Raw genomic sequence first — 25933 nt, forward strand, 5'->3', positions numbered from 1 at the left:
TGCATAAAGTCTTTGATCCTATTTCTTAGTCTGTGGATAACAGTGAGATCCTCTAGATCATGAAAATCAAATCACAGAAATAAAATTATCAAGAAGAAACATAAAATTAATGAGCTTCCAAGTGAGCAAGAATAAAGAAATGCACTCATTCTGAAATACTCTAGATCACATTTTCCCAAAATAATTCAAATAGAGGAGACAAGGTGTAAGAGCTATTATCTTTAATTCAAAACTATTTTTGCTTGCTATCATAGTGGACATCTCACGCTAATCATCCAAATGAAAGAGGAAATCTTATTTCACCTTTCTATATTTCTGTGCATTAGCACAGGAACTTCTGCTTACTGATCTTTTAGGAAGCCATAACGGAGCCAGAGGAGTGTTAAAAGGGGCAATTAAAATGGCCTTATTTTTGTAGAATTCTTTATGTAGTTTTATTGAGGAACCAACTGATAAACCTCTTCATTCTGAAATGACAGGGTCTATGGGTTTGAGACACATTCATACATTTATTTGTAGAATTTATATCATTTAATTTTGTTAATACTATAAATGTGAGTTTTCCCGTGGTATAATTTTAGTTACCTTAAATGTCTGGATTTTTTTAATATAATTTATAGAATGAATGTGTATTATTTTTAAATGAGAAAAAGAAACAAAATAAGTTTTCCTTAAGAGAAATGATTCTGACATACAGGGAAACTAGCATTGCCTTTTGAAGTGATGTCAGGTGGTCCTTCTCACAGGTTGTTTTTTCCCCCATAAATATCCATGGGTATCTCAGAAACAGTTTTGGGTTAGCTGAACCACTGAATCACATTCACTGATTCCTACCTTACTAAATCGCTTTTATTCTCTTCAAGAACATATCATTCAAGAACAAGTTTCTGATACAGAAAATTATCTGAACCAAGGACCCAGCTTGATGGAAGCTATCTTTAAAGTACTGTACCACTGCAATCTTTCTCCACAAACATTTGGAAATGTTTTTGTGACCTACATGGAAGAAGAACAATTATGGGACTTTTTAGGTAACATTCCAGGTATGAGAAATTTACTATTTGTAAAAGAAGTGTGTTATAGATACTTAAGTATGCCTTAAAGATGTTTTAGAACTATTATTGATATCAGTTTTGCTGAATCTATGGTTTGTAAAAGTTTACTTTATATTTTTTTTAGTATAAAGTCTTCTGTGGGGAACCATTAACCTTTAGTTCCTATCAAATAATATACTTTGGGACAAAGTGAAGGGGAGGATGAGGGAAAAAATTATGTAAAGCATGTTTTCTTTTTTAAAAAAATTATAAGAAAGTATCATAAAAATTTAATTCAGTATTTACCACAGATTATGTTTTGTGATTAAGCATACAAAGCATTAGTAAGATATGAAAACTATTTTGTGATTCTTGGGTGCATTTATTCAACGAACTGATGGACAAAACTATTGGTCAATTTTCTTTAAATATATAAGACATCTATTATTATGACCGTAGTGCGTCTCTACAAGGCAAGCGTTCCTATGATTCCTTTTGGGACAATATGTTTTCCCCATCTGTGTTGTTCTGCCTTTGGCTAGAGAGGATGTTAAAGACACAGCAAATATGTTCACATATCTGAACAGGAAAAGAACCTAGACAATGATTATTATCATTATCCTGTTATTCCATTAGTCATTTATATCTTTTGCATTTGGCTTTCAACTTATAAGCTTTCTTACATACTGCTTTGGAACCAGTGTTTTCATAAAATATTTCCAAAGCTTCATATGAAAGATCTAACTAGCTCATAATCATGGTTTCATTCCTCCTGGACTTCTTGACTATGCTCCAGATATTACTTGAGTATCGTTTTAGCTATTTTAAAGTCATTACGTTTCATCTTCTCTTGGTCATTATCCCTGCAAAATAGCAATAGATAACTTTATGTAATGGTTTTTAAAATCTAAATCTATCACTTAAAGATTCTGTAATAATTATCTTCTTTTAAAGTTTTATCTCCTAGTTTCCATGCATTCCCTCACTGCTTCCTGTTTACTCAAAGGAGAGGGGAGAGATTTCTAGGTAAAAAGTTTGAATAAGAAATTTGTCGTGCTTCTGATACAGTCTGTATTGAATTGAAAGAAAAACAACTGTGGGAGCCCAGCCACCTTCTGCTGTTTTTAGTTGTTTCTGGGGAAGTAAGATCTGGATTCTCTCACAAAATGTTAAGGAATCAGTGACCTTCATGCTTCAACCACTATATATCCTTCAATTAAGTTTTTGAGCCACTTTTGACACTCAGCACAAAACTGTAGTGAAAATGACTTAGAAGACATCAATGGACTTCAGGGGCTGGCAAGAGAAAGCAAAACTGTTCCTTGCTCCTAATTTGTCTTTTTTTTCATCTGCACATTGAGCAAAGCCTGTTCCACAAGGTCAGACGAGTCTCTGGAAAAAGGTGTCACACACACAAGAGTACTTCAAAAAGTTTGTGGGAAAGTAGAACTGAAAGATAATACATCTGCACATTGAGCAAAGCCTGTTCCACAAGGTCAGACGAGTCTCTGGAAACAGGTGTCACACACACAAGAGTACTTCAAAAAGTTTGTGGGAAAGTAGAACTGAAAGATAATACGAATCTTTTCATGAACTTTTTGAAGTATCCTCATATTCATAGCGCCGAAATTGTGTGCAGAGGCTCAAAGGGAAAGAACTTCAAATTGGTCAAACATCCGTGGCCTTTGTACAAGTTGTTTCTCCATAAACATTAGCATAGTCTCTGAATTTTGAATATTCTCTGGAACCTGAGCCCTGCAGTGGTCACGAGGGACTATAACTTTGTCTTTTCTCTCCCATTTGAATCTTCTGCCAAAGTTTTCCTTTTCTTCTGTTACCCATCTCGGTTATTTAAAAAAAAACCTAATAAGATGATACAATCTGCTAGTTTATAACAAAGTAAGCCTTTTACTATGACGTCTGTTTAACTTGAAAATATAACACGTTTAAAGGAAATATAGCTGAAACACATAATCATCATCCCACAATATTTGCATTTTACCACTAACAGATCTATGCTTCAGTAAATATAATTAACCTACATAGATCAACTGGATTACATTATTTAAAAACTTCACTGGTATATTTTTCTCCTGCTGAAACACTGTCAATGATTTCAGCATAGCTTACCCATAAAACATCACAGTCGTCTTTTTATTTTAGGGTGGAAAGGCAAAGATAAAGTAACCAATATTCTCACCTTATTGCTGAAGAAACCCAGGTCAAAGAAGTTTGTCCATTGGTTAAGCTGGAGAGAATCAGAACAAGAAACCAGATCTACTGACTCATAGGCCATGTTATTTCTCTTTATTTTTTTCTGTTAAACTAAATTATTCGAGATACTTGCTTTATAAACACACAAATTCAGAACTGAAGTAGACAGTCTGATTTCATAATTAGAAACCCAACACATAACACCTTAGAATGAACTTAAGCTAGGGAGGGAAAACAAAAATGAAAATACCCACTTAAAAAGGTTACAAAAGACAGAAATCCAGAAAAAAAAATTAAGTTAGGGACCTAATGTGGGCATTTCAAAGCCCAATGCACTCTCTAAGAAATAGACTAGGTAGCAATCATTGCAGACCTCTGTCCTCAAAGCAGATCAAGCAATCTTCATGCAGGTAAATGAAAATACCAAAGTATACCTCACCTCAGCTGGTTTTTAAGACACTGACAAAACAGGCTTGTAAATGAGGAAAATACTGTCAAAAATGCCCTGTTTAATGTTATAGTAATATACCCAACAAGTATTATTCATTTGGTTCCTCAACATGGCATTGGCCTTACTTTTGTTTTCAGAGTCAGTTTTCTTAACTCTCTCACAGCCTTTGGGAAGAAAGCTTTCCATGACTTCGCAAAATTTCCCAACTAAACTTTGAGATCCAGAGTTTCCACTTTGGTTCTTCACTTATCCTTCCCAGCCTCATAAAGGCCTTTAAGAATTGCTTTTTAGAGTGCATACATTTGCTGTACTGTTTTCATGTTGCTAACATTACAGTAGTTTATCTTCATATCAGCATAGTGATTTTCTCTATTTCCTACATAAATACCTGCAGCATAGTGTGAATAGACTTAAACGTAAGCTTTCAAAAATTGGAAGACTGCCTTTGTTTGACCTTGTAGCCATTTGTTACCTTTAAGAATTGCTTTTTAGAGTGCATACATTTGCTGTACTGTTTTCATGTTGCTAAAATTACAGTAGTTTATCTTCATATCAGCATAGTGATTTTCTCTATTTCCTACATAAATACCTGCAGCATAGTGTGAATACACTTAAACGTAAGCTTTCAAAAATTGGAAGACTGCCTTTGTTTGACCTTGTAGCCATTTGTTCTGAGCCTTTTATTTGTCCATCCATCTAGTCTCTCTGTTTGTAATCCACTTAAAACAAACTTTTTAATAATACTTTATTGAGGTATAATTTACATACAATAAAATTCACGCATTTCACGTGAAGAGTTCAATAAGTTTGACAAATGTATAAACCTATGTGGCGACCACCAAAATAAAGTTCTAGAACATTTCCATGATCTCCAAAGATTCTTTCATCCCTCCAGTCAATTCTCCCTCCAACTCTCAGCACCAGGAAGACACTGATATGCTTTTTACCATGATAGGCTACTTTTGACTATTCTAGAATCTTATATAAATGGAAATCTATGTATTCTTTTGTGTCTGGCTTCTTTTGCTCAGCTTAATGTTTTTGAGAATTTTACATTATGCTTTATCAATACTTCATTTCTTCTCACTGAGAAGTATTCACTGAGTATTATTTTTTATCTACTCACCAGTTGGATGAACATTTGTATTATTTCTAGTTTTTGGCTATAATGAATAAAGCTGCTATGAACACTAGCATACAAGTCTTTGTGTGAATACATTTTTATTTCCTTTTGGTAACTACTTAGTACTGAAAATGCTGGGTCATGTGACAGGTGCAAGTATATGTTTAAATTCATAAGAAACTACTAAACTGTTTTACAAAGTAGTCATACCCTTTTACTTTCCTGCCAATAGTGTATGAGAATTTTGTTTGCTCCACATCCTGGCCACACTTGGAATTGTCTTTTGATTTTGGTCATTCTAAGGGGTCTGGAGTGCTGTCTCTTGTAGTTTTAATTTACATTTCCTTCATGATTAGTGACATCAGACACCTCTTCATGTTCTTAACAACCATTGGAAAATATTCTTTTGTAAAATGTCTGTTCAAAACTCTGTCCATTTATTAGCTGGGGTGTTTGTCTTACTGAGTTGTAAGGAGTTCTCTACATATTCTGGATGTAAGTTCTTTGTCAGATACATGTATTGATGAAATTTCCTCCCAATCTATGGCTTACTTTTTCATTTCCTTATCAAGGTCTTTTGATGGGGAAAAATTTATAATTTGATAAGTCCAACTTACCAGGTGTTTTTTTTTAAAAAATGGTATTAGTGCTTTTTTTTTCTGAATAACGATTTGCTTACCTAGTTAAGTTTGCCAATAGCTCTTCTATGTTTTCTTTTGGAAATTCTATAGTTTTAGTTTTTATGTTTAGTTCTATGACGGATTTCAATTTTGTTTTTGTGTATAGTGTGAGTTAAGTGTTGAGGTTCATATTTTCCCATATGGATATACAATTTTTCCAGGTCCATTTTTAGAAAATACTATTCTTTCCCAATTGAATTACTTCACTGCCTTTATCTGAAATTTGATGTTAGGGATGGGGAGATAGGAATAGTGCAGATCAAAAGTTCACAAAGTTGACAGTTCTTACCAAGACTCTGCTGATTTTCTTGAATAAATACTCCTCGGATTGTTGCAAGCCTTTGGTTAATTTCTAGAGTGCTGAAAAAGTTTATTTTCAAAATCATTGCCAGTGTTCCCATTGCTTTTATGGAGTAGCAGATTTTCAGAGGCCCTCTCTGGGAGTACTTCTCCATACTTAGCTATTTTTATAGCATGCCTGAGAAGAGCATTGCCTTCATTAAAATTAATGCCTTTCTAATTCTGGAATTTTAAGTTTAGATCTAAAGCCAGAAATATTGGGCACTTGGGTCATTCAAATATTACCAATAGATTATGAACAATCCTGTATGCAAAGTTTCCTCTAATTCTAGGGCATTGCAGACCAATTGCAGAAGGAGGATTGGATTGGTCTCAGTTGTATCTCCAGCATTTTTATACAGGAGGGTTTAAATACGGCTGTAAAGGTAGAAAAGGTACAGGAGGAAGCTTGGCTGTTAACTTGGATTGCATGTTTACTCGGAGTGGCTGTGGATGGGATGTACTTGAAGATTGTGGGAGCACCAAGGTATCCATAGTCTACCCCTATGCATAACACTGATTGAATTCGTCAAGAGAAATGCATGCTTGCCTTGCTACATCAGTCTCCTTATCTAAAAAATGAGAAAATTAGATCAGATCCTGTCCATATTTAATTTTTTTTATTTCTATAATTTAAAGTTTTGAAGCATCAAAGAAACATTAAATTTCTAAGGCAAAAATGTATGGTACTGTGTTTTCAGGGGATTTTCAAGGATGCTTTCTTACTTTTGACTTCCCGGTTATTTATAATCTACCAGGAAACCTTATTTCTAATGGCTCCTAGTTAGTCAATATATTAACAGGATAACCATGTAAACCTACACTTTTTACTTAGAAACACCTTCAGATGTAATTTCCATTGTTTGTGTAAAGCCAAAAGAGATTATTCTTTATTGCCGATAACATCTTTCTTAAAGGTAGCCTGAAAACTCCCACTGAATTACCTTTGTTCTGATTCTTTTAAATTATAGAAATTTAAAAAGTAATGAAGTTTCTTTTTGTAAGTTCTGCCACATGTTATTAACAAATTTTAAAATATACTGATAAAAATTGATAAACTGTTAATATCTTAACTAAGATACACTTTACATAAACTGGCTTATATCATTCTTAGCATTGCTGCTGGAGACCTACAGCTAATTCTTGACTTACAGCAATCATTCAGCCTCTTTCTAAGGGCTTCTGATGACTGTGTTGCAAAAGAAAGTAGTAGAATAACAGCCCTTATTGATTTTGTATGTACTTGGCTGTGAAATATTTGTTATTTTCTTCTTAAGAACCTTAAATAGAGTCATGGAAGGTGAACACTAAGAAAGACCATAAATGTCATCCTGTCCAGCCTTTCTTGCCCTCTGCCATCACCATTTTATAGATGAGAATCCCTCCTAGATTAAAAAAGTAAACTTTCCATATTTTTAACATCAATTTGAAACATTAGAAAATGAATTAGATAATGATGCATGTGTTCTTTAAATTACATGATTCAATCTGATTTTTATGTTTCTAGTTTTGATGTTATTGCTAAGTTATCTAAGAAGATCATACAATTTATATTCCTGCCAGCAGAGTGCAAAACTACTAGTAAATATTGTTATTTACTGTTAATGTAATTGCCATTCCTTTTATTACCAAGAAGAAGAAATTTTTTTCCCAAAGGTTTTATGGGACACTTAGCAACTATATGGTTTTTCAGTTAAAAACAGCTGTCCTTTCCTATAGTTTTAAACAAGATTATTGTGAAACTGAATTCTCAGTTGAACAAGGCACAACTGATTGTCAGATTCTGCTAACTATCATATGCTATTTGATTTTAAAGTCTCAACCTGCATGGAGTCTGAGCAGGAGTTCATCCGATGCTTGAGATTAGCACTGATGGATGCCGTCAAGGACATTGTACAGCAGATAATATCTGTGATGAGCTCTGGGAGAAACCGTGAAACAGAACTAAACAAGCATAGTGTTCCTGATCATTTGCTTGCGAGCATCCCAAAAGAATGGAATTATATTCCAAAAGAAACCAAAAGGAAAGAATCAAATAAAGGTAAATATGTTTGTTTTTCTTCAAGGAAACAGCCCAGAAGAAGCAGTTTTCTGGGATATGCAATCAAGTAAAATTCTAAAATTATAAGATTCATAAACGGTATTAATTTTCCTTCTACCAAGTATATTTGAGACCTTTATTTTTTTTTTTTACCATGAGCCACATGATCAAGGAAACTAGAAATGAAAATGACTCAAATGGTCATCTTCTTTATTTAATTATTGGTTCAGAATTTTCTGTGGTATTTTATGTTCATGTTAGTATTCACAGATGAGTCACATGATTTTGACTAATTCCCTTTAAATCTATGGAGTAATCTGAAAGTCATACTCTTGAGAAGATTGCTCCGATATTCACTTTAATTATTCTTCCCTTTGAGTTTTCCCCCTGCAACTACCAATTATTACTTTCTTTTCTATTGTTAACACACCTACATGTGTAGCTTTTAGGTCAAAAATAGCACCCAGTTTGGTAACTACATGTATTTTTCTGACAGGACATTTTCCCCCAATACCTATGGTTCTGAACTGAGTGCGTTGTTCTAATTCAGGGCAGTGCATTTACCAAGTGTATTTAAGAACCATCTATTACCTATATTTTTCATTTATGTTATTAATCAAGTCCTCTCTTCTTAAATGGTTTCTTTTTATGTAGACATTTATATTTTCCCTGATGTTCACAAGATTTCTTTGAAGGTATATTACGTATCTGTATTTGTGAATCTTCTTTTCGTTTTTTAAAATAAAACTCTTCCCTTTCATATTCATCTTTAAAGGAGAATATTTTTTCACTTAATCTAAGGACACTTTCAACAGTAAAATATTCCTGATGAACCCACTAAAGTCAGTTGAAGGGACTAGCCTTTCTCACATTCTTCTCCATGGAGATCCTAAATAATGTGGCTCTTATCCAGTGACCTTATATTACAAACTCAAATCAATTATCTATCTGTGACCTTTCATAGTAATGCTTTAATTCTGTCCAAGCCCTTTTAAACTGCCTTTGAATCTAGTAAAGCCATTTAATTGAAATTGGAAAATGTCACCTTTTCATTACTTAAGTTCTTCCTTGCCTAAGAGTTGTTGCCATTTCTCCTTTGTCCTAACTTTTGGGTATTTCATTCAGTCATCTTTCTTTATCCTGAGAAGACCCCCAGTGGATGCCTGAAACCGCGGATAGCACCAAACCTTATATACCCTGTGTTTTTTCCTGTACGTATATATCTATAATACAATTTAATTTATAAATTAGGCACAGTAAGAGATTAACAACAACTAATAATAAAATAGAACAATTATAACAATATACTGTTCACAATTTCACAAATAGATTTGTTCTTACCATAGATCTTAGCAACCTCAGCATATGATTTATTTCTTTCCTTGCTTATTGAGAACCTTCACATTTTCACTGAAAGATGCACTTTACAGCTTCTCTTTGGCATATCTGATTTTCCAGCATCATTACTCTTGAACTTTGGATTCATTATTAAGTAAAATAAGAGTTACCTGAACACAACACAGTCATGTCGATAGTCAATCTGATAACAGATGGCTGCTAAGTGACTGGCGGGTGGGGAGCGATACAGTGTGGATGTGCTGGAAAAAGGGACAGGGGACAGCACGAGATTTCATCACTTTACTCAGAATGGCGTGCAATATAAAGCTTATGAAGTGTTTATTTCTGGAATTTTCCATTGAATATTTTTGGACTTCGGTTGACCACGAGTAACTGAAAGTGCAAGAAGCGAAATAAGGGGGACTACTGTGCTCTTGAGCAATTCCGGAGTCATGATCTGTAGTTAACATATCACGTCATTATGAGTAGCAGTATTTTGCTTGTGGCTTTCAAGTCATTCTATTTCTGAACAATTTTGCTTTCTATAAGCATTTTGGAATTTCTTCATACCATTGTTAGAGAGCCTCTGGTTCCAAAAAATACTTATTTTATAGATAATCAGTTATTAGGGTTTTCTTGAGTAAATAATATTTTTCATACAATTATCACTAAGAGTAGAAGTACAGCATACAGACAGCCACAAAGGGGTAATAGATAACATGAATATATGAAAGAAAGCAATGGAAGAAAGTGACTTTATAAACCATTTTGCTCATTCTAAGTGGGTATGACACTAGGAGAATGCCACTGTTCTTCATTTCTGCCCTCTGAAGTGCTATGGGGACTTTTAGATAAGGGCTTCTCATCCTTTATTTTCACTGATGTATTCAAAACAGATAGTATTTCATACAGGACATTAAATCATTTATTCATTCCTTTATTCATTCAATAGATATTCACTATGCGAGTGACTACTACATCCCAGGCACTGTGTTTAAGGTCAAGATAAACTGTAAACACAGTATCTCTTCTTGGTGCTTGGAGACGAGTGTAATTGTTTCAAAATGGGTGCAGACATCTCAGGGGATATACAGGTTTTTTTATGTACAAGAAGAAAGAAGGAAATTAAACTCTACTACAATCTCACAGGGAGATTGTCACTGGAACTCTTCCTTGATCTGTGAGTGAGCCAGTTGTGTGTTGGGGACAATATATGAGGAAGCTCAAGGGAAGAGCAGGAGGGCCACAATGTTGTGGGAGAGGCCATGGACAGGGTAACATTACTCATTTGGCTTTCAGCATACAGTAATGAATTAAAGTCCTCTGTATTACAGAATTTAGGTTTAACAAAATTAATCCTCACTAAATATACGAGTGACTTTAACATACTCCTGTAAATCAACAAATCAATTGCAGTTTGAAACTAATCCTGGGAATGCACTGCAAACAATGACAAAGTGAAAAAGCTTACACTTATTTCTGTTCTAATATGAGCTCTTTCTCAGCCATATTGTAAGGTAAAACAGTGATGATCCAATCAGATTTGAACAAAAAAAGAAAGGAAACGTATGTGGGAAAATCATTTGAAACATGGCTTCCATAACAATATGGAAACGTATCCATGCCATTGTTGACATGCAGGTTGTTGAGAAAGAAATTGATGACAGAAATACACAATATGCTATCGAAGTCATTAATATAGTATATTTTATAAAAACCAGAGATACTAGCTTTATAAAAACCAATATCACCTATAAAATATCATATCTGCACACTTAAGAACCTGGAAATAGAATTTTCTAACATGACTTAAAATATTCCAGATGAAGAGTTTCAGTAATTTTTGAACTTTGTTTTTAAAAATATAAAAATGAAATATGTTTCAATTTGTTTGCAAGAACAACTACTTGATGTCATGGATGATGGATATTGATTAGTAAAATTTCAACAACAGCCTCTTCTTATTTGGTGGTTAAGACTGAAAAACTAATGTTGTGACTTTGTAAGCACAGCTAATGATACACTTTGTGGATCCATATATGATCCTTCGTGGCTTTTTCACCTATGACAGCCATTAAAACCTGGTATTGAAACAAACTGAACTTATAACCTGACCTTTGTATCATGAAGTGTTAAGCCCAGATTTTAAAAATAAGAAAGCATGTTAAATCAGATTATCCTCATGACAAATTGCCATTGATATTTTGAACCACTAATAAATAAAAGTGTAAAAATTAACTTTAAGATATTGTTTTTTCTTTACCTCATTTGTTGTAAATTTCCTTTTTGCATGTTTTATAATCCACAAATATGGTATCACAGTAGGACATGGGTAAGAAGGAAGAAATGATAAATACATCAGTATACATATCATTTTGCATTCATTCTAAGACATACTTTTTTTCCACACTTTATCAGCTCTAACATTGGGATGGCTCCTACAATATATTACATGTATGTGACTTAGCCAGGAGTCAGCTTATTTAAATAAAGAAAAACAAGTGTGTGGCAGTATTAAAAGATCCCTCCCCTAGTGTGTTGTTAACATCATCATAGATTCAGAGCCCTTGTTATTAGTAGAATGGATTTATTAATTTGTCATCAGCCTAAAGGTCCTGATTGGAATTTGCCTTAAGCTTTAATGAAGTAGTTGGGGATTTGAGCACCTGGAATCCTCAGGGTTTATAAAACATCAGTAGAAGTGCAGGTGTGAAGAGAATTGGTAATCTTTACCTGATATCTACTCAGATTGTCAAATGTTTGCTCAGTATCTTTGGTTAAACCCTCTTTAGGATAGAGGGAATATAAGATACAACCTTTTAAGTCAAATACTTGACAGTAGAATAGGGAGTATGAGACATAAACACATGAAGAAAAATAAGACAATTAAAATAATTGAGAACACAAAGAAGAGAGGTAATAAGGGAGTTTCTTAATTTGCTTTATCTATACTCTAAGCCGCACGTAAACATATTCATTTGAATAAAAAGAAAACATTTATCAAGGAACTAATTTTTACCAGGTACTGAGCTAGGTGCTTTTACATTTATTGTCTTGTTCAGTATGACAGTCTTATATAAGATTATTCAAATATGTGTTGGACCCAATTTTAACAAATGTATAAAGAGTCCTCCAGTTAATTTTTAAAGTGACTCTTAAATTGTGATGAATTTCAGGGCTGAGACCGGGGCGCACTCAGGAGAGTGTGGCACTGGGAGCGCAGCAGCGCTCCTGCTGCGGGTTCGGATCCTATATAGGGATGACCGGTGCGCTCACAGCGCTCACTGGCTGAGCGCGGTGCGGCCGGTCTCAAAAAGGACCAAAAAAAAAAAAAAAAATTGTGATGAATTTCAGAGGAGTCACTAGATTAGACATATGTTTTCCAAGAGACTTTTTCCTTTCTTGAAGCAGTGATTTCTTTAAATGTAACAAATACCTTGAAAAAAGTTTCACATTATTTTGTTATTATTTTTGTTGAGTAAAAACAGTAAAGATTGTTTTACTGAAAAATTCAAAGCTACCTGTTTTTGGCTTCTCATTCAGTTTCATTGTTCAAATTCAATTATGTACATAGTGGATTAAAACATTGTGTCTGGCTTTGTGAAATACTCTAGAACCTAAGAGATTTTTTTTCCCACACTCATAGAGGAGCTTTCAGTCTAGCAGTAATGACAACTCATGAAGACATAAATGACTACATAAATATAAATAATAATAGATGATAATACAAGAGATGACACAACATAACCCATTATGGACCTAATTACCAAAATGATCATATGGATAATATATTCAAATAAATTCATAAGAAGGGAAAGGACTTTGAACTAATAGTTGAGGAATATGGGAGACCATGGAGAGAGAGGGCATTCCATTGAGAGTAATGAGATATTCAGAATCATAAGAGCAAAGAGGATAAAGCCTGTTGAAGGTCTCGGAGAGAAGGTTCATAGAAACAGGCTGAGGCTGGACTGTGGAGTGTTTTTCTGACAGCAAGTCTCCAGAGACTGATCTAATAATAGTGGAAAGCGGCTAAGACAATTGTAGCAGAGAAATTGGATAATAAAATTCACCGTATATGAATTTACAGTGCAGAGGAGGGTCTGGACATAGCCTGGAGCAGGGAGTGAAGTTAAAAGAGTACTTCAATAGTCCAGGAGCAATTCATGAGGAAAGGCTTGAACTAGGCTGTAAACCTAGTCCCAGCAAGGAGAAACTGGATGTCAGAGATGAGGGGGTATGTAGATTTATCAGTGCTGATCACTGTTTGGGTATGAAGGATCAAAAGGAACATTTAAAAGGAAGGAAAGAAAGAAAGGGAAGGAGGGAAAAAGGGCCCATTCAGTTTGGAAGAAAGGCAGTGCATTTAGTTTTAGTTATATTGAGTTAATAAAGAGAAGAGGAATGCCCAACAGGGAGCTGGAATTGTAGGATTGCAACCCTGGAGAAAGGCTAAGAGTGAAGATTCTGAAATCATCTAGAAGAGTGGTTCTCAACCAGGGATGATTTTGCCCCCTGGGGACATTTTTGATTGTCACAACTGAGGGGTATGCTACTGGCATCTAGTGAGTGGAGGCCAAAAATGCTGCTAAGGATACTGACTTGTAAATAAAGTTTACTTAACTACTTAAAAAGTGGTTTTAAACATTAAATATCACCTAGGTCAGCATCTCCCAAATTGCCTTCACTGGAACACGGGTCCCTCCAGAGAACAAGGAGTAAAAAAAAAAAGGAAAGAAAGAAAATGCTGCTAAACATTCTACGGTGCACAGGACAGCTCCTCACAACAAAGAATTATCCAGCCCAAAATGGCAATAGTACCAAAGTTGAGAAACCCTGATCTAGAGGAGATGGATGGATACGTCCTTCAGAGAAATAGCACAAATCCAGGGAGCGCATGTAGAATCATCTGCCCAAAGTCCAAGGATTTTTTAGCAAATACTCACATTTAAGAGGTGTTAGTAGAAGGTGGAACTAGCATGGACACAAAGAAGCATGGAGGTATACATGAACCAGTTTATTGTCTCATTTATTAAAAAAATATTTACTGAACAACTATTATATATGACGTACTAAGTGCTGAGAATACAGTAATTCCCTCATGGAGCTTCTATTTCTAGTGCAGAGTGACAGCTAATGGACAGATAAAGGAGATAATTATTAGATAATGGTAAGTACTGCAATACAGGCAACAAAATGGGGTTCGGTGATAGAGAGGGACTGGGAACTAAGATGGGAAGGGTGTGAAGGGACTGCTTTAGATCGGATGGTGAGTTAAGGCTATCTGAGGAGGTGACATTTAGACTGAGAACTAAAAGGAGAGGGGACAGTCCTCAGAAGAGCTGGGATGAGTCTATCATGGATTCCAAGGGAGGAGGAGGACTAAAGTGGGACTCAGAAATATCAAAGGCCACAAAGAGGTCCAACTGGAGCACCTTTGCAGACTTTGTTAATTAGGAGGGCATCTAGGTCCTTCAAAACTCCAGTCTGAGAAGATAAAAATAAAAATTATAATCTGCATTTTCTAATCTTCACTTATGGGAGGAAAAAACCCAGGTTTGGAATTGGGGGAATTTAAGGCAGTATTGCAGGAGACCCCGGTAGAGTTCTTTCAGAATATGTCAAGCACTTGCTCTTCTCAGCAATTTTCTCCACAAAAATTAGACATCCCAACACAACACAAAACCACACAGTGATGGAATGCAAATGCTAATATTAATCATACCTTTTCTTTCTTTTCTTCCCCAGGCTTCACAAGACTTGCTGCTCAAGCAGTATCTATTGTAATCAGCAAGTTACCTACAGTGATTGCATGTTTGCCTCCCTCAATTAAATACTTCTTTTTTCTGTCGGAGAGAAAAATGTCAAAAAATTTTGTTGAATTGAAGAAAGCTGGCCTGCTTGTCTGGAACTTGATTGTAATTATATGTCAGATATTTGAGGATGGAAACACTGTGGAACTTTTAACAGGTGCCTCCCTTGACAGATGGAGTAAAGAGAAACTCAGTTTAATTTGTGTGTGTTTGGAAAGCATCATGGGACAGCAGACAAGTAGCCCTAATCAAGTGACACACAAGGTCGTACAGAGCATTGAGCAGCAAAAGCCCAACTGGATTGAACGCCAATTGTTGAAAGCAAGGAAACTGAGCACTGAATGGTAAAGCAATGTTTTTCTTTCATTGAATTTCACCAAATACTTTCACAATAATAAAACCACCGATAAACAACAACAAAATATTGTAAGATGGGCAGCAGTGGTCATTTTGCTAAATTCATTGGAATGTTGATGAATGTAGAAAAAGATAAGTATCCCATTAAGTGGATTGTTAGACGTTCCTTGTCTTAAAATTTGAACTCCATTGATACACTGGAACATTATATGTGTTTAGTCTATCTTAAGGTTTCTGATTAAAAGAATGGTAGTTAAACTCAGGAGAATTTAGTTTCACTCCTTTTTGGTGTGCAAACAGGTATCTAGTGAAAGCCTGAAGCATTTTGTAAATGGATTGGGCATGGAGATTAAATTAAGAAGGAATTAATGGATATGAAAGGCTTTTTATTGCTTTCTGTGTACCTGATTGTCAAAAAGGTACACATTTTTCATCTGGTAATGTAAGAATCCCAGAGGGCAACTGGGGCATATCACACTCAGGCTATAAACACACCCAGCTGTTTCTGTATGAAAATGTCAGCCTTCTCATAGATTTGTCACCAAGAGCTAAGTGATTTGTGGTATTGCAAAGATTTTTAAGGGTCCCTGATGAATTTAAATATGTACATAGAGTCCTCTTGTCTTAAAATTAGTCTTCAGGTACAGAATTGCATGATATTCATAAAGGAATTCTGGTTCAGATGGTCTCCAGATCAATAAGTCAGCGCCTTTTTTAAACACCCCCCCCCACAGTCCCCCATTCTTTTAAAATATTATCATGTTGCTAGCAGGTACTAGTATAACTTTCTGCTGACATGACTAAAAATCACTTGAAATATGGTTACTCAGGTTTTGGAATCAGATGGGCAAGTGCAAATCCCTTGTAAATGGGTCATCTTGTGCAAGTTACTGAATCTCTCAAAGGCTTAGTTTCAGTGATGATAGCAAGTTGATAGAGTTGTTTTGAAAAATAACATTTGTAAAATTCTTAGCATCAAGCTTAGAAGTAGTAAGCATTTTTAATATATAAACTATTAAAATACATTGTATTCACTTGTTAGTATTATGATAACTAATACTCTTTACTTGTCTATGTTAATCTAAAAGACTTTATATTAATCCAAATAGGAACAAGTAGGTAATCATGATTTTCCTGGTCTTGTCATACTTCTAGATATTTACTTCTGGAGTGTTCCATGGGTAGGAATAACCATAGCAGTTAGGCAAATGCTTAGTAACACTGAGTGGCCTTCTTAATCTTTATATTTGTATTCAATACCAATTTACAGGCATTAATCCAATGACTAAAGATTAAGGCCAGATGTCATTATCCATGGCAGTGGTTATAAAAGGGAGAGAAAAAGAGAAGAATAAAAAGAGTAGATCTGATCATAGTTACAAAGTTTAATTTTTGACACTGCTGATTTAGGAACCCCTCTATTAAATAAAATCCATTTAAAGCAATGTCTAAGTAATATACCTAGGGCTAAAAACAGGAATTCATAAGTTAATTTTTTTCCTTTAAAGTTGATTTTAATTTAAGTTTTATGAACAGCACCAACACATCTGGTATCTTCTATAGTAGGAAGTGGTCTAGCTAATATTTGGCTCATTAGCAATAAGCCAAAAAATTACTTAGCTTTCTCTTACAACATACATCGAAAATGAAGAATTGCTAATCTAAAAATGTTGTTACAGCCCTCGAAGTTTCTGAATAATTATGTAATTAGCATAGTGCTGTGCCTTTCTCAACTTCTCCATGAAATCAATACAAAAGTGCATATTTATTTATGGCATTTATTTGAAAAAGTTAAATTTGACTTACCTCATTTTAGATAAGCTCTTACAGAATCTGGGTGCTATAGGAATATTTCTTCTGGACTTTGATTTCATATTGATTATCTGATATACAAGTGAACTTCCACCTCTAAGTATTTCTCACAAATTGATCTTTTAGTTCATAGATCTATACTATGAGGAAAAAATGTATCTGAAACCATGATGTCTATATGAGGCAGAGGGTTGCCTTGGCTTTACCTTAATTAAAAGAAAATATGGTTATATAAGCATTTAAACTGAAGTAGTTCTGTTAAGATAGATTAAGTCTTAATTCCTTGTGAAGTTTATCTTGAAATGTTATATAATTTAGCTAGATTTCTTTCACTTGCATCCAGATTCAAGTTTAATTTTATGGAAATGGTGAAAATAACTGCAGTGGAAAAAGTGGCAGCTCTAAGTGTTGCCTGTCTTGCATACTGCCTGAAAGCATTACTATTCATTAAAATAACCTTCACTTTGTAGTAACACTCAAGCTGTAAACAGTCAACTTAGATTCTGGAGAACACACAGCCCAAAAAGTAAAGAAATGTCTGTCTTTGCAAAGTAATTTGTCGAGTTGAAGATTATTGTTTTTCATCATGGTGACCCTGACTTGGCTGGCTGGGTGCATATACAGATTAAGATTAATGCAGTTATTCCTTGGCTAAGGTCTGCCTCTTTCAGGGCACATTCTCCCTAATGACATGATTGATAGGCAGTCCCAAATCCAGAGAGGAACTCATTAATCATAGCATTGACTGAATCCAATCATTTGCTTCACCTGCACAGTGATGGACAGGAAAGGATACAATTCAGGGGCTGACACTGAGATACTCCTTTGTCAGAGGGCCTCAACTTTTTCAATGTCAGCTTCTACAAAACTTGACAAGAAATTTTGCTTGCAGCCTGTATGCAGCTTCAAAATGATATTTGCAAACTTCTTTTTGTAACAAGGTCTTTTTAAAAATTTTTTAAATTTACTCTAGCTAATGAATACTAAGTTAAAGCAGGATTTGCTTTATTTTTTAACAAGGTTTGTATAACCGAGTTCCTTTTTTTTTTTTTTGGTTGAGAAGGATGTTTTCAAGCTACATGTGGAAGCAATATCAAAGTTAATGTCCACCAGCTGGGTATCATTTGGTTCAGTCTTCAGGTCAGTGGCACTGACTCTTAGCAGAACTAATTTTATAATCATGGCAAAATCTCCATAATGAACTGCAGTATACAGCTGATTACACCACGTACATTTCATTTAGTCTGGGAAACAGTGGGAAACTGAGTTTTCTTAAGAACACCTAGATTGCAAAGCCTGAAATGATCCTAATAGCAATTGTAAAAAGAAAAATTAGTGCGGAATATAGTTGATGTAAGTTGAATAGCATAATTTTTTTGCACTGGTATAGTTTGAGATGCTTAAGAAACTTAAACTTTTATGTCATCCATTATTTCCAGGTAAATAATGTTCAGAATCAAGAATAGCTGTATGGATTCTTCTAAAGAAATGTTTCAGAGCTACATACATCTTGCACATCCCTAGTGTGGTAGTAGATCCTTTTGCTGGAAGAATAATCAGTGTAGTGACTTTTGCTAAGTATCTGTTAACAGAAAAGAAACACGAGAGGGGGCATATATTTTTAAAAGGCAACAAGTGTCAAAGGCCAATTTAAAATACCCAGTGGTAAGCACACTGCCATGAAGCACCCAGCCTGTATTTAGCGTAATAGGTTCCCCTTTTTGACACTTTAATTAGTCCTTAATGTGCTCTAAGACAGGTGTAAAGAGGAATCTACAAAAGACAGAATACCAAAGCTATTTCTGGCATCAGAGATAATTTTTATCCTCAGAGAGAAAATACAAATTATTTCTTACATGTTCTCAAAAAGAAATGTTTTGTTTTCATCCCATGATTATAGCAATTTCAACAATTGCAGTAATGGGAAAATGTTTTATAGATAGAAGTATAAATGCAATCAAGAAATGTTTTAAAAGAAACGATTCAGTTTTTAGAAATGCTTTCAGGTGCTTAATTCTAAGGCACTGTTTATATGAGCAGCAGCAGTTTGAAAGGGTATTTGAACAAAGTCTTTATAGGTACTTTGAATATGAGATTTACATGGACTCTCCACACTCAGTCTTTTTGATTATTTTCCATCTTTACAATTCTTCACTACTGTTATATGTATGCTTTCTTTGTATTTAGTGCACTTATGACAATAGAGAAAACCACAGCCTTAGAAGGAGATATTGCTCTTGAACTGACTGAGCAGAAAATAAACACGATGGTCCTGGATCTTTGCCACAAACCAGGTGGCTGCGAGTACCTGAGGCAAATTTATCACATCATGCGGCTCAATGAGGTAGGGAAACGGCCTTTTTACCGAGCAATTAGGTGTGTACTGGCCTGAGGCAGCGTCTGCTGGCAGCTAAGGGTTAGTCAAGGAGGTGATAATACTTCTTAAAGTCAATACCAAACTCAGTATTGCATTATTAATACAATCTATTAAGCCCGGCTGTTCTGCATTTGTACAGAAAAAGCTTCACCGAAACAATGTAGGTTTTATTTATATGGTTTAAACAATACCATGGCTCATAAACTCAGTTCAGATCTGAATTGTACAGACTAGAGGTGTAGTTTGGGAATTGTATGTTTGTGACCGTTAAGCTGATGTTAAAATCTGGTATTTGTGAAATGAATTTTCTGAAGAGAGGCATAGTACTTTTTCTGAATACATGGTATTCGTACTTGTGTTGGTGAAGTTGGAGATTTCTTACATAATGAAAAAACTTCAGAAGACTATTGAATCAGATTAACCCAAGAAAATTCATTAATGCACAGACACTGGTTAGAATCCCGCGTCAAGCCTGTCCATCTCTTTGCTTGATTAAGCTCCTGACCTTGTATGGTTTTGGCTGTTTTAGCAAAAATGTAAATAGCAGGTCACCTCAGCTTATTTACTTGAGACAATATAAGTTCACTAACTTCATCAGGTTTTAATTTGATCATATGCATCTGAATTAGAATGTGGCACCTGTAATGATGTTTATTGTGCAAACAGCTGAATGTGTTTTTTGGAACAGTAAAAACTGTATAATACAAATAATGTGAATAGTGTTTTATTCAAGTGACGTAGGCCTTAAAAACTACATTTCCAAGGAATGAATCAAATTCTATGACAGCATTTACATCTCACTTATATAAATGTAATTGTTACAAAGTAACACAACCTATTCACTCTTGCTAATGATCCCACACAGTTTGCCTGGAGTTTCTATTTGGGAAACTCAGGAACTCCTGGCCTTGGCTAACTGAAAGATTCCACTGGGAAGTCATGTTCCTCACGGGTATATCCACGTGGCCACACCCACATTGGCCAAAGTAATTGTGAATGCTGAGGAAAGATATTGCCTTATGATTATCCTTAGATCCTTAGTAAAGTGGCATTATCATAGCTCTGAGGATGATAAGGACTGGTATAGATTGCCAAGCTGATAGAACAGTCCTATTGTTAAAAGGTCCATAATACAAAAAAGATCAGTAATTACCAACAAGCAAAATTATCAGAAATTAAGTTGGGTATTTATTGGCCATCAGTTATCTGGTATATTCTGGAAAGCCAAAGGCTGTTGTTCTTCCCTTCTAAAATTCGTGTAACTCTGACGCAGTGGTTCTGAACAGGTTACACTTTGAGATCTTCACTGGGGGTCCACCACATTTTGATCAATTAAGCTCAAAGTTATGATTTTTCTTTTGTTACAGCTGAATATATTTACTAATATGGCAATGTCTATCAGATGGGATGTTGAGCTAAGTGTTTAGTGATTTACTGTGCTGAGTGAGGCAGGGTGCTGCACGGTAAGATGAATAATATTAGGTGAGGTGAGAAGCAAAAAAAGTAGCAGACCTTTGTCTTGTGACTATTATAAAAATACAGCTAATAAACCCAATCAACACAACAGTGACTAAGAGACTGGTACAGACTGCTTTTATACCGTGAGGAATTGCGGTGCTATAGGTAAAATTGCATCATGATGTTTGCTCATTTGACAAGGAATGCTATGAGTCTTAAGCACCTTCAGATGTGCTATTCAGATGTGCTGCTAAATATTACTCAAAAATGTAATTTAGGGCTGGCCAAAGGAAGGAGAAGAATGGGTGGGCCATTGATAGAGAAAGAGAAGTTAGGAGGGAAAATGGGTTTAAAGATGCTGCTTTCTTCATCTTCAAACCCATTTTAAAGGGAAGATGTCCAAACAAAAAAAAGTCCAATTGTAGCTGAGGTCCTGGCCATGAGCACAGATGAGAGGGGTCGTGCCTGTAGATTTGGTGGTCTTCAATGAGTCTGATAGTTGAAGCCATCATAATGATGGAGCTCTTAAGTGGAAAGAAGTAGAGGGAGAAATGAGTATGGAAATAATGCAAGGTGTTCAAGAAAGAAGGGGAATCTTCTCAAGAAAATCCCTGATTAGTGGTGAATCTGATTAAAGCAATGTCACAGTGAAAGAATCTTAGGTTTTTAAGGAGGGGTAGTGGCCCATATCAATATAGCAAATATTAACAAGGGAGAAAATGCCATTTGTTCACCACTGGCAACAGAGCACTTTCTCTTTTTTGAATCGTGGAAACAAAATCATGTGAAAACAAACAAAAAATAGTGGAAATAAACAAAAATCAAAATATAGCTATGTAAAGGAAATCAGTTAAAAAAGATTAAGAAAGATTTGTTTTAGCCAAAACAAAGCAATTTTTTCCAATGAAGAGAGAATATTATTTTTCTTTTTAAAATTTTATTTACATAAATTATAATGGAGAAATCATGATGGAGAAAAATTATGTTTCTGTTCCATAATCTAAATTTAGGTATAAAATTCTTTTCTGATGGGTTATCTAACAATATTTATTAAGAGTTCATGTGTGTGTGTGTGTCACTCTGTCAGAAACTATAGAATTAATTTTTCTAAAGACATACGCTCTACAAAGAGCAAGTTTAAGAAATTACTAATATTATTAGCTTAAGTAGTGGTTTCCTTAGATTTTTAGGGTTTTAGGATCTGAAGTTTGCCTTCCACAATGAACACAGTGGGTATTCATACAGTTATAGGGGCAGAGGAAAAAGCACCAGGAACTGAGACCAGATAATTGGCTTCTTGCCCCAACTTTACCACTCACCCAATGCAACCTCAGGCTTGTCCGCTGACCTTGCAGGGACAACCACTGAGTGTGGTGTTTGGCTAGACTTTCTGAAATTTTCATATGCCTACCAATTTCCTGGGAATTCTTGTTAACAGGCAGATTCTGATTCAGTGGGGTCCAAGATTCTGCTTTTCTAACAAGCTCCCTGGTAAGGCTGATTCTGGTGTCCTCTGCACCAGACTTTGAGTAGCAAGGGTTTTCTAGATGACCTCTGAAGTCCTTTTCAGCTCTAACATTCTGAACCTCAAAGAAAAAAAGTTACATTGTGACATAGATGACATTTTTATTTTTTATTTATTAAATGACTTGTTTATTAATAGTAAGCATTTGTTAGTTGATGGGAAACTTTTAGTCATTTTAATTTGTTTAATTTGTTGTCTTTGTTCATCTTGTTTATTTATGGATGGAAAATGATGGATAATGCACTAGGCTGACTTTTTTTCCCCAGGCTTGCATGGGCAGTTGGGGGATTAAAATGACATATTTTGAGCTTCTGTTTTTCAGTCCACAGCATGGAAGTAGAATTTAGGAGCTTGCATTATAATTAGTTCTGCATGGAAAGAGACTGCTTGCAGTTAAATAGAGTACTTAGTGTTCTGCAGAGCCTAAGTAGGTAGCAACTACACTTAATGAATGAATGAGCAATCTTTTACTGTGCATAATCGTACACCTGAGTTAAGTTTTGGTAACCAGACATGATGAACCAATGACAAGACAATGCCTGCTCAAAAGATTCTGATATATCAAGCGTACATTCATTATATGAGTTTGTTAAATGGCTTTCTAGTTTGTATTATATATTAGGTAAACCTATTTTTGATGGGTTTATTGCAATGCTGATTGGTACTCTGCTATGTATCTTCTGAAAATGTATTCTTTCTGAGACAAGTAATATACTGTAATCTAGCAAATGTGCTGAAAGGATAAACTTGGATATTGATCAGTTTATTTTTAAAGGGAGTGTATGCTTCTCACCAAGAAGATTTGTAATTTTTTTCCTTGAAGGAATATTTAAAAGAACAGCTGTTTTCTATGAATGGTTCTGAGAAAAAGCCATTACCTATCCGACCTTTAAAGACAACCTTGAGGAGTGTGGAAAATCAGCCTTCTGCCTTCAACCCTTTCCATGTGTATAAGGTGTTTCGTGAAAACATGCTAGATCAGGTATGTGAAAATTAAATGGTAAGTTTAATTTAAATGTGTGGTTTCTTTACACAAATAAGAAAAAAAATACTTTGTATATGAATATTTACTCATAAGCTTTTTTTTTTTTTTTTTTTTTTTTAGCAAGCAAAAGACCTTGTTCTTATTTATGTGGTCCATACAAATTGACTTTTAATAGTTATTTTACCTTCTTTCTATTGGTCAAGCTGATTCATATGTTTGGTCTGTAAAACTTAGCTTTAAACCTGGTCAGTTTACCAGAGGCAGAGGGAACATCTATAGAAGGCTATGTCTACAGAAGGCCTCCCTTGCCACCCCTTACCTCCCAATATAGATGCTCACTAAACACCTTGCAATCTTTATGAATTGCATCAGGTAAATTATAAAATAGTTTAAAACTAATTGCAGTAGAGCACTGAGCTCTGATTTTAAGTGGCATGAAGTAAATTTGCTTTTCATAAGCTTAGACACATTCCCAAATTTAAAATGAATTTGCTAATCATCTTAAAGTCAGGATATTTGGAATAAAATCAATGTGATAAACACCACACATTTCTTAATGTCACATTATACCATTGTTTAAGCTGCTTGTTTCAGTAGTTACATTAAAAAGATCATCTTTCTTCCACAGTATTTGAAATCTACAGTTGCTTTTGCTTTGTTCATTCTTTTGGTGGCTTTTCCCAGAAACCTCTTGACAGACAATTTGAACTAACAGGGCAGAAGAGAAGGATTGCTTGACCTAGAGCTCTGATGAAAATAAAAATTAAAACAATGGCCTAATTTGGCATGCAGATAATATTTTTACCATGCCTGTTACAGCTCTAGTCTACATTCATCAATACTGTAGTAGAATAAGACCTTCAAATGCTGACAACCCAGGGCAGAATTCTCCTGCTCTATGACAGAATTGTAGGGCTCGATTAATCAGCAGGTGACAGGGAATAGCTCTTGTTGGATTTTAAACATCAGCCTGGACTCTTATTATCAAAACTATTTAGTTTTAAAGAGCATAAGCATCTATAATACTTTAAAACCAAAAATAATGTATAAGTTTGAATTTATTAGACTGCTTTCCTGTGTTGTATATTACATTGCTCTTAAATTATCCTCACTTCATTTAAATAAATGGCATATTTTATTGACTTCTGAGTTATGAGATTATTTTCACAGTAATATTTCTCTTAACTCTGTTGTGAAATTATCTGTAAATGAGAAAAAAAGAATCATTTACATTATTTACATTTACAGCCTTATAATCTCTCCTTGAAAGCATTTTTTTAAATCAAAAAAGTACCATTACTATCACTCTCTAATTAAGCCATGTTTTATAATTTGAGTTTTAGTACTTCTAAGCTTGTTTTTTTAATCAAACTTTTCTATGCTACAAAAAAAGCAAACTATAAATTGATATGATATATAAAAAAGTTATCAATTATTTTGCTTTGCTTTTCAAAGAGTCACCCTTTCAGAGAAACTTGTTGGGCAAATTCCATTAACAGTTGGAAGAATAACGACTCAAGAAATTGATTTATATTTTTATAAATAATGACTACATCCCCAAATGGATCTATAAATTAATTGCTGTCTTATTGGAATAAAAACCTTCTTCTGTGGACATGATTGATGTTATCTGTCTAAGTCCTTGTTCTGGACCCCCCTCCTTCTTAGTTAGTCTATCACAGCTGGAGCTTTAATTTACTGATCATATTAACTCTGATTAATAACTAACAATAGTGTGTTCTCATTTATCAACAGTCAGCCATAACAAAATGGAACTGGAATTGGTCAAACTTGCTGCCAAATTATCTGGGACTGGATAAGATGACCTTCAGTGTACTGCTCAAAAACAGGTAATAAGATTTGGGATCTTGGGGATCTGGTTGGGAGAAAAGGGTGTGTCTGTGTGTGTGTACACATACATTTTACTAGCATTCTCTTGGGAAAAGTGAAAATGTTTTATTAGCAGGGGAATCTCTTTTATTTTCTCCCTGTCTACTTTCACATTTTAAGAAAATATGGCTAAAATGATATGAGTATACCGTACTTTCTAAATGCTATTTTCCATAGTGAACATTTGCAAAAGGCAGTACAATTTGTTTCCAAGATGAAATTAGTTTATTTTAATATGAACTTTAAATATTTTTTGACTTTGTATATTTAATAGTTTACTATTGTGAACACCAAAAGTTATTAACTTGAATGTCATTATAATACCATACCTTTGTTTACAGAAATTTAATGAATGCATAGAAAATGCCACGCCAAATCAACCAGTCTAATCAGGGGAAACATATAAAACAAATTGTCATGATTGAATTTTTCACTTTTCAGTCAGTAATTTTGGCACTCTCTTGCTATAGCCTCAATTGCACATTATTTTTCACAC

General features: G+C 34.6%; 1 protein-coding gene across 1 annotated transcript in view; it reads left to right on the forward strand.

Moving 5' to 3' along the window:
* Positions 1 to 25401, forward strand: part of LOC103608936 (uncharacterized protein KIAA0825-like) — a gene marked incomplete at its 5' end in the record, with an annotated part of 52635 nt that extends 27234 nt beyond the window's left edge. Inside the window, 6 exons of the mRNA XM_008593324.1 lie at positions 864 to 1043; positions 7658 to 7882; positions 14969 to 15377; positions 19390 to 19546; positions 23386 to 23544; positions 25303 to 25401. Coding sequence (XP_008591546.1) covers positions 864 to 1043; positions 7658 to 7882; positions 14969 to 15377; positions 19390 to 19546; positions 23386 to 23544; positions 25303 to 25401 — 1229 coding nt within the window. The remainder of the gene's footprint in view (positions 1 to 863; positions 1044 to 7657; positions 7883 to 14968; positions 15378 to 19389; positions 19547 to 23385; positions 23545 to 25302) is intronic.
* Positions 25402 to 25933: the final 532 nt, after the last annotated feature.

This window comes from Galeopterus variegatus, unplaced genomic scaffold (genome assembly GCF_000696425.1).
Source record: "Galeopterus variegatus unplaced genomic scaffold, G_variegatus-3.0.2 Scaffold8996, whole genome shotgun sequence".
Taxonomy (NCBI): Eukaryota; Metazoa; Chordata; class Mammalia; order Dermoptera; family Cynocephalidae; genus Galeopterus; species Galeopterus variegatus.